Source organism: Pteropus vampyrus, unplaced genomic scaffold (genome assembly GCF_000151845.1).
Source record: "Pteropus vampyrus isolate Shadow unplaced genomic scaffold, Pvam_2.0 Scaffold640, whole genome shotgun sequence".
In the NCBI taxonomy this organism is placed as follows: Eukaryota; Metazoa; Chordata; class Mammalia; order Chiroptera; family Pteropodidae; genus Pteropus; species Pteropus vampyrus.
The window spans coordinates 256,613-266,305 of record NW_011889421.1 but is presented as its reverse complement, the minus strand read 5'-3'; the positions used below and the strand labels follow the sequence as shown (position 1 = coordinate 266,305).

Genomic DNA, 9,693 nt, shown 5'->3' with positions numbered 1-9,693 from the left:
CTTTCCCTTTCTGCCTCAGTCAGAGTGGGGTCTTGGGTTTCCTGCTAAAGTGCCACCTCAGACCCTAGACAAGAAAAGAAGATACAAACTTGTTATTTAAATCATATATCTATTAATTGCTATTATTGATTTTCCTATTAAGTGAGTAAAGGAAAACAGGCTTGGTTAATATATTTCTTAAAGAGTAAAAAAAAAATCCTTTGGCTAAAGTTCCCTCCGCACTCAGACTCTAAGGGCCCTGTCTGGCCTAACACCATTTCTGCTTAACAATGGGCAGATGACCCTTCTCAATAGCCAGAAGATCTGAGTCGCCCAGGCAATTATGAGGATTTGAAGGAGAGGGCCTTTATCCATAGGAAGGAGGGAAGAAAACTTAACTAAGTTTACTAAAAAGATTAACTCTGCAAGAGATGTCCCATTTCATTTCCTGCTAAAAGATTAAGAATTTTACAAGTGATGTCTTGTCTCTTTAACATGAACAATTATTACTTCTGACCTCAAACCAGCTTATCTTTTCTCTCATCTCCCCATCCTCACATCTCAGTATAATTTTACGCTGTTTGGTAATTACTGATTGATTTGTATGTCTCCACTTTTAGGGTTAGCCAACCCTGGATCCTCCAGCTTTAGGATATAACATAGAGAAGAAACAATTTAAAATCAATATGTTCATTCAAAGGTCATCAAGTATTAACTAAGCGCCTACCAGGGGCCATTGGGTGTTGGGACCATGTAGTCAAACAAGGAGCCCTCAGGCTAGTGGGAAATAGATATATAACCTAAAAATTGCAATTGACTGTGATAAGTACAAAAAAAGGTATATACAAGGTAAAATGGAGGTCCACAGGTGGGAGGTGTTAAGGGTGGAAAATTTTCAAGTGAGCCAACTAGCTAAGTCAGCTACAGGGAAGAAATATCTTTAGATACCAGGAGTCGTCCTACTTGCTTGGGTGTGGTTTAGGAGGTGTATTGTATGAGATATGAAGGTGGCCAATGTCTGCTTCTGTAATCCACTTACTTGTTAACCAGGGTATGGTACTAGGTGATGTATCGTACTAATGCCCAACTTCTGCTTCTGTAATCTGCTTGCTTGTTCTAGGCTTTATAACTGCCTCACTCTCAAACCCCAGGGCTGATCTCCTCTAACCCTGCGTGGTAGAGAGTCAGTCCCCAGCCGGCTAATAAAGGCTCATAATTAATCTCAATTGGCTCCGTGGGTCTTAGAATCGTTCGCGCCATAATAGGAGGGACCTATTTTGCCTTGGGAAATGGGAATGAGGGAAGACAGTGAGTAAGAGAGACAGAGACAGAGAGACACACAGAGAGAGACACACACAAAGAGACACAGAGAGAGAGGCAGAGAGAGAGAGAGAGACAGAGACGGAAAGAGAGAGATTAGGACGAGGCAGGAAAAGTCTTGTAGTGGAAGTGAGCTGAATTAGTGTCAGCACAGCGAATGAAATGGGCTCTATTCAACAGATTTTAAAATAATAAAGTATTTTGATATAGAAAAAAGAAAAACTTTATTATTCAAGTAAAATTTGGATTGCATATGAATAACTAAGTTTAATCTTTGCAGGTAACTTGAAACAAAGCAATTGGGTTCTTCTTGGCTAACGAAAAGGAATTGACTGGCATGGGTACAACTTAGATTTTCTGAAAGTAATGTAGCGGGGAGGCAAGAGAATTAAAAATGTTAATCAAGCTGCGTTCAGAGACTGCAATGCGCTGATCAGCCCTGCAGCCAGGCTTTGGAGGACACCTTCAGAACAAAGAAAGATTTCTGATGGATGACTAACAACCCATTCTCCACACCTGTGAAGGGGAACCAGGAACTGAGAGTCATTCCCTATGCCTAACACCATGGGGTACCTAAGGATTAAAGGATTAAAGGGAACTGCCAGCAGGCCTTTCACGCTACATATTCTTACCTTTTCAGGCTACATACTCTTCCCCTTCCTCACTGTATGTCCATATCAAAGGAAATGGGAACTAAAGAATGGCATATAAACTGAATTCTCTGAACACTTAGGGTCCCTTTCAGTGCTTTTACTGTCACTGTCCCTCTCACTCTCTGCCTCTGAGAGGAAACCACACTCTGTGGAGTGTAACCACTTTTCTAATAAACTTTTCTTTGACTCTAACTTTGGTGTGTGTGTCGAATTCTTTCTACACTCTCCGCCAAAAGACATTCTTCTCTCGGTACAGGGCTTGGTCTCCCTGCCACTCGGGGAAATTTGCCCTGTCTTGCATCAAAAGTATTGATTTCAAGTATTCTTGTCAGACCATATTTCTCAATTTTACTTTTATCAGTTATGGATGATCATGAGAAATTGTTTACTTAGCATCAATGATGGAAAAACAGGCATGACCTCAAGAGATAATTTAGATTAGATATTCATACATATTTTCAACATATATCAAGCATTACAATGAAAAGTTACGGTCTTCATTTTTGAGGAAATTTAGGAAGATATTAAAAGATGTTAAGAGTGCCCTGATCCGAAAAGTAGAAGAGCAAAGAATCATAATGACACTGAATCAACTGGGAAATGATTTTATACATTATCTCATGTATAAAATTTTATAAAATATTTTATAAAATATGAAATATTTCTCATTTAACAGATATGTAAACTGAAATTCAGACAGATGAAATAATATGCCAAAGTCATTTTGTAAACTATGGAATCTTGGGATTCAAATATAGGACTTCAGAGTCTTAGATATTATGAGCAGGAAAAAAGTTCAAAAGGAATATATTATAATCTCTACCATCTTGATAGTTTTCAAAGCGTGAAACATGATTCATCTCAAGTGTTTTTGATTTAATCTTGCCTGGAAGTATAGTCCTGACACACTGATTAGTCCTTGTTTTAGAATGTCTTCCAGTGTCATTAGAGAGAAAAGGCTAAGGACTATGAAACAGAAGGCAACGTCAGACTCTCTCACTTACCAAAGAAAAATCTGCTATTGGAAGTCAGAAGGGAGGGATTGATGTGGTCTGGAGTAGTGCAGGAATGAAGAACTGTGGCCCACGCTTTAATGACGAATGGAGGGAAAGAAAGATGGTCATTGTCGGAAAAAAATGGTGGGAATAGCAAAAGCAAGGAAGGAACAGCAGGAGTGAGCCCACTGGGTCTAGGATTGGGGAGAATCCTGATTAAGGAAAATTGGAATTAAAGGAGAAGGCAAAACAACCTCCTGGAATTCGCTTTGAGTTCTGTAATTCAGTGATCTCTTCTGTCTTAATTACTATTTACCTTCCTTCTGGAAGGGAGCCAGAAAGAAAGAGCCACATATTTTATCCAACAACGATAACCAGTAACCTCCTAAGAAGTACTTCTTAAAGTGTCGAGGTAATTAATCCATCCTACAATTAAACAGTCTTCAGATGGGAGGAAATGCAATGCCACCAGAGAAATTCCAAGGGAGTTTCAGCCCTAACCTATGGGAGCTCACTTCCTTCGTGTGACACATATATAAATAACCGGAAGCCTCTTAGCTTTGAAACAGACTCCTAGGAGACCAGAGACGACAGCCCTTTCTGAGCTCAGGTAAGAGAACTCCCTCTATCTACACTATTCACACACTTCTAGGGATCCACCCAGTTCTCCCAATCATTTACCTAGGTGTGTTGGGGGCCATATCTAGAGGATCCCCTTCCATTAGGACAAAATGTCTGAGAGGGTAGGGAATTGTCACTTTTATCTTTGTATTCCAATACCTAGCATTATATTCAAGACAGTGGGTCCTCAATAAATGCTGATCGAATTGTTGAATTTATCATATATTTACTATATACCTACTACGTTCAAGGCAACTAATAGCATTCTCTATTTAAAATGAATTGATCATCCACTATGTGCTAGGTGTATAAATTATGCATTATTTTTTTTAAATGTCAAAACACGTTTCTGGGGTGTTTAATTATCACCATTTTAGGGCTAAGAAAACAAAACTCAGAGGTGAGTCAACTTGTCTAAGGCCAGATAGATGCAGGGTGACTGACTCATCTAGGTTTACCTGTAAGTTTTCTAGTTTTAAAACTGAAAGTTCTCAGTCTCAGGAACCCTGTCAATTCTGGGCAAACTGGGACAACTTACCTTGATGGGAACTTGTAGAGCAGGGATTTGGACCTAGTTCTCTTGTTTCCAAACCCAGAGTTCTCTCTGATGCTTTGGTGTTTGTTTGTTTATTCTTTTCTTCTACATTTGGCGGTATCTCAGGTGGACATGAATATAAAATATATCTAGCACATTGCCTGGCACATAGGAAAAATTCAGGAAGTGGTAATGATTATCAATGCTGTGCCCAGCCATAGTAGAGCCTAAGACAAAAAGAAAGTTGTAGTGGGGAAGGAGGGAGGTAGATAGAGGTAAAAGGAGTCAAATATTTGGTGACAGAAGGCAGTCTAACTCTGGGTGGTGAACACACAATGCAATATATATATGACTTTCTGTCGAAACTTATTTGATTTTGCTAATGTCATTTATTATAATTTTACTTTCTTGGTGAAGACCCATCACTAATATTTTCATCATGTATTCCGGGGAAAAATTAATCACTAAAAGTACATAAAAACATTTATTGTATATAAGGAGACAGGAATACTCATTTCTCCTTTTGTCCAATATGGCTCCACATGGCATTGTCAATTTCTGTCTTTATTAAAATATTGATATTTTGTTTATTGTGGACTATTTCAATAATTTTGATATTATATTAAAATATTATTTGTCTTAATTACTGAGACTTTTGGTGCCCCCTTACATTTTATGCTCAAGATGAGTGTTTCACTCTCTTCACCTTAATCCTGGCCCATTATCACTTTATCTTACAATTCAGCACACACTATAAAATGCCACCTTATGGAGCAAGCCTCACCCCAAGAAGAAGTGAATTTCCTCCTGCTTTTCTTCTTTTTCTTTGGGATCACTTACTTACTAGACCTTCAGCCTGAGTTATAGGGCCAGGAAAGAGCATACTTCTGGATTCATCCCAGGTATGCCTGACTACAGTTTTCCTGCAGAGGGTGCTGTGGAGTGTAGACACCACAGGAGGTGGAGAAGTATTAGGTGAAATTGAACTGATTGCCCATCTCATCTTGCCTTTCTCTGGCAGCAGGATTGTTATGAAATCATTGACTTTCTATTTGCCTTTGGGGCTGAAATAAATCTGTCACCTCCAAATGACTTATCTGATCTCAGACAAATGCCAAAGAGAGCTAAGCAATTCTGCCCTGGGGGTGGCCATAAAATCCAGACAATTTTGCCCAAGCGTTTTGGGTGGCTCAGCAACAGTTTCTGTGAGTTCTGTTTTGCCCCAGATCCTGGGCGGGTCTAAAGGGAACAGAAGGGTGAGCTATTTGGCTTTCTGGAAGGGAAGACTATATACGTCAATTCAGCAAAACAAGTTTTGACACTTTCCCTGGGATGTCATCTACTTACTTCAAGTGCCTGCTGCTCCAGGCCTTCCCTGCTGGGCAATGATGATGGGGCTGGGATGGGGACAGAATAAAGGAGCCGGGACCTGTAGCACCAACTACACTCAGACCCGGAGCAAGCACTTGAAGTTTACTCTTGAGGAGGATCAGCAGTTCTTCTTACAATTAGGTGAATGAACCAGGCTGTCCCAAACCAGACAAAGCTATTAAATTTTACCCTACAGGACATCTGGAGGAGGCATGTCCTTGGTGACTGGACTGGCTTCTTAAGGCATGAGATGGAAAAATCAGTAAGTCATGCTCTTTCCTTTGAATTCCTAGCTCCTGTGGTCTCCAGATTCTGGCACAAGATGAAAGGCTCTGGTCTCCCCCTCTGCATTCTCGTGGCTGTGTTTTATCTCTCCTGGACACCTTCTGCTGGGCTGAAGATACTCCATTTGGGAAGCTGTGTGGTCACCACTAACCTTCAGGAAATGCACAATGGATTTTCTGAGATACGGGACACTGTGGTATGTGAGGAAGGCACCCCCCCGCAACCTTGTGGCTGCCTCTCCCCTTCTCTACTTGTCATTCTCTGTCCTCCAGCAGTGTGATCACAAAAAGAGGCAGGCTGGGGACTCCTCACCAGAAAGGTGCCAGGAAACATGTAGCTCATAATTTAAAAGTGTTTTGGAAAGAGACACTGCCCCCTGGGCAGTGGTAGCGAGGGAATGAGAGGTCTAGATGTCTAAGACTCTGGCAGCCATTACTGATCTGTTCTTTTTTGCCTTGCTTTCTTCTGTTTAGCAAGCCAAAGATAAAATCATTGACATCAGAATCTTGAGGAAGACTGAGTCTTTGCAAGACACAAAGGTATGTGTGTGGTGCATGGGAGTTCTGGGAGGAAATATGAATTAGGAGCATCTCTATCACCCTGGGTCTTTTCCCTCTCCCCCCACCAACATACTAGTTTTCTTTGTAGCCTGCAGATCAGTGCTGCCTCCTCCGCCATATACTGAGACTCTACCTGAACACAGTATTCAAAAACTATCAGACCCCTGACCACCATATCCTCCGGAAGATCAGCAGTCTTGCCAACTCTTTTCTTACTATCAAGAAGGACCTCCGACTTTGTGTGAGTAAGGGTCTTGGGTAAAAAGATCCATCTCAGTTCATAGCTTCGATGACTTAGCAACCAAGCTCTTTCTTACCCCCATTTAATGGATGGAGAGACTGAGTCCAAAAGTTCTATAATCTGTGGTGAGCCATGTGACTAGGGAAAAAGAATTCAGTTTTATTGACTTTTGGGTATTCTGTTCCATACAAAAAGTTTAAAGAACTATAAATACTAGCTATTTGATGTTAATGATGACTACCTTTTATCCATGAAATTAAGCTTTTTCTGTAGGTGAGATATCCTATAGTGTACTAGTGCACCCTGAGTCCAGGAAGCCAACTAAGAAGCCAATTAGCAAGCCATTAAACTCAATCTCAAGATATGGTCTAAATTGAACCTAGGAATCCAATGTTCACTTCCCATGAGGGCTCTCTGGAAGGGGGCTAGACCAGAGCTTGGTGGGGAGTGCAGGCAAGATGGCATACCATGAACACAAACTCTTTTGGTGCTATCTGTTTCTAAAAGGAAGCAACAAGCTCTGTATTTGAGCCTAAAAAGCTGGCTTCCTCTCCTATGGATGATTGGGTTAGTGATCCCAAATGATGTCTGAAAAGACTTTTCTATAGGAATGAAGTAGAATTCCCATCTACTTCATGTCAATGGCAAGGGCAGAAAATCAGAATATTTAATAAAACCTGTCATTCTTTGGTATTCTTTCAGCATGCCCGTATGACATGCCCTTGTGGAGAGGAAGCAAAGGAGAAATACAGCCAAATTCTGAGTCACTTCGAAGAGGTATATGCAATTTTGGACTTGGGACTTGCAATTTTGGGATGAGTGTGTTTTTAGAACTGAGATCATAGATGGGTGAGATGAGTATTCATACTGATAGAAATCCTGTAGCCCTCAGGTTAGTAGCCCTCTGAAGTCATGTGGACTATCCTTCTCCTTTACCCCAAGGGACACCCATCCAGGCTCTAGCAGGGTGCTCTCTCAGAAACATGCTCTGGGAATGAAGAAGGAATGGCTGTGATTCCATCAAGGTGCTCCAGAGAGATATGGATCTTTCAGCTGCACAAACAAGAGGCCATAGTTTCCAACACTCACACACTTACACATACTCTCAGAAACAGTCCTTTGTAGTTTTCAGAAGCCGGCAGGTTTGGCTAACTTTCTGTTCTCTTTCTTGCTAACTCTTTACTGCAGTTTTTCAGGTTTTCCTGCTTTGAACATTGAATTTTTTTTTTTAAGTCCAGTATGTATGTTGGCTCCATCTCAGCTCCCGGGTTCTACACAGTTCCCAAATTGCTTTTCTGTAATAGTCCAACAGTAAAATAAATATTACAGGGGAAAAAAGTCACTCACAATTTCACAATGCCCATGCCATGCTGTTTCTCACCTCAGTGCCTTTGTGCATCTGCCAGCAAGGCCTGGAGTCTACTCCTCACTGACTAATTGCTACTTATCCTTTAAGACTCAGCCTAGCTATCACCTCCGGGAAGGTATTGCTACTTCTCTGAATTAGGCGCCTCCCCTGTCGTCCTGTGTGGCTCCATCATTTATTCACCACACTACATTTTAATTGCCTGCTTCTGCCTGTCTCACTCATGGGACTGTGAATTCCCTGTGGGTAGGGTTATACCGTTTTTACCTTTGGATCCCTAGCCAGCCCAATGCTTAGCACAATAAATATTTGTTCAGTTGAGTATGCATAGTAGGCAACCCCTACACACACACACACATTTCTTTAAAAACAGCTTCATTATCTAGATCTTTGTGATTCAAGAGGCTTGGGTTGTAGTCCCAATTCTGCTACCTACCCTGGGCCTCAGTTTCCCTATGTAAGACCAGGGTGATGGACTCAATGATTTTCCTTCGTCTTGTGATATCTTGAGGTTCCAGGTCTTCTTTCAAGGCTCTTCCATCTTGAAAAGAAGGCTCTGCTTACAATCCTCAACGATTTTGCCAACAAAAGGAGAGATTTAACCCTGGGGCACACACTGCCTCTCTGTGATTTACTCACCTCATAAGTGTGTGTCTTTCAGCTCGAGCCTCAGGAAGCGGTGGTGAAAGCTTTGGGAGAGCTAGACATTCTCCTGCGATGGATGGAGGAGACGGAATAAAAGGAAAGTGACTATGCTGCTGAGAGTATTCCTGGCCGAGTCCCAGTTCTCAGTTCGTGGAGTCATGACTGCAAACCTCTATCTCTTTGTTATATCATTTAGTGCTGGTCACTGTGTATATTATTTATTTCCTATTTGTGTCTTTATTGTGGTTGTTTTCATGTGTTCTTACCCTTAATCTAGACCATGGTTTTATAAGATTTTGGTAATATCTTTTCTACTGTCGGATATATTTATTAGTTAATATATTTATTTATTTTTGCTATTTAACCTATTTATTTTTGTACTAGAACATAAGTCTTTTAAAAAATTGATGAATTATATTTGTAAACTGACTAGAGCACATCATGTATTTTCAAACAATAAACAAACTTTCTAAATTCTAGAGGAGTGGCTAGGGGGTGTTTCTTCATTTTTATCAAATTAAGTAAATTTACTGACTGTCAGTACTCTGCGAGATTTTTAAAACTGAAACAATGGCTACTAATTGTGGGTTGTGGAATAAGTTCTGATACGAACTTACAAACAAACTAGTTTTATAATTACTGACCACCCCTATCCAACTCCCCAACCCTATACTAGTGTATCTTCCAGCTATGGAATCCTGTATGGTCAAAATGCATTTGTACAAAGTTTTCTTTGCATAATATCTACTTGCAATTTGCAAAATGCTTCAGAAGCAGAAACTAATGATGGGGATGAGTTTGAATCTCATATTACCTATGCACTTCTTGCTCCTTTGGGGAGGAAAAATGCAAATGGGAACCTGGGCCTTCTCTCTCTTGCCGAATACCTTTCCGCCTCTACCTTTTAGATCACTCAAATTTCTGATCTCATGACTCTGCCCTCCACTTAAAGGAACTGTGTCTCCATGAGAGACTTCAGCCATCCCTGATTTCACCTTATTGGCTTTGAACAATGTCCTCTCTGTACCACGGTTTTCTTTCTCATTTTAAGTTCCCTTACTCTTGTGTCAGAGTTCTTGATTATAAAATAAATTAACAATGGGCAGGAGTCCCTGCTAGAAG

The 9,693-nt window shown here is 40.7% G+C and overlaps 1 protein-coding gene across 1 annotated transcript; it reads left to right on the top strand.

The window, feature by feature from the left end:
- The first annotated feature begins 3,526 nt into the window (after positions 1–3,526).
- IL20 (interleukin 20) lies at positions 3,527–8,910 on the top strand. Its single transcript, XM_011384991.2, has 6 exons — positions 3,527–3,557; positions 5,768–5,955; positions 6,233–6,298; positions 6,408–6,560; positions 7,263–7,337; positions 8,588–8,910. The coding sequence occupies exons 2-6, from the start codon at positions 5,797–5,799 to the stop codon at positions 8,663–8,665; spliced, it is 531 nt and encodes a 176-aa protein (XP_011383293.1). The 5' UTR covers positions 3,527–3,557; positions 5,768–5,796; the 3' UTR covers positions 8,666–8,910.
- The last annotated feature ends 783 nt before the right edge of the window (positions 8,911–9,693 follow it).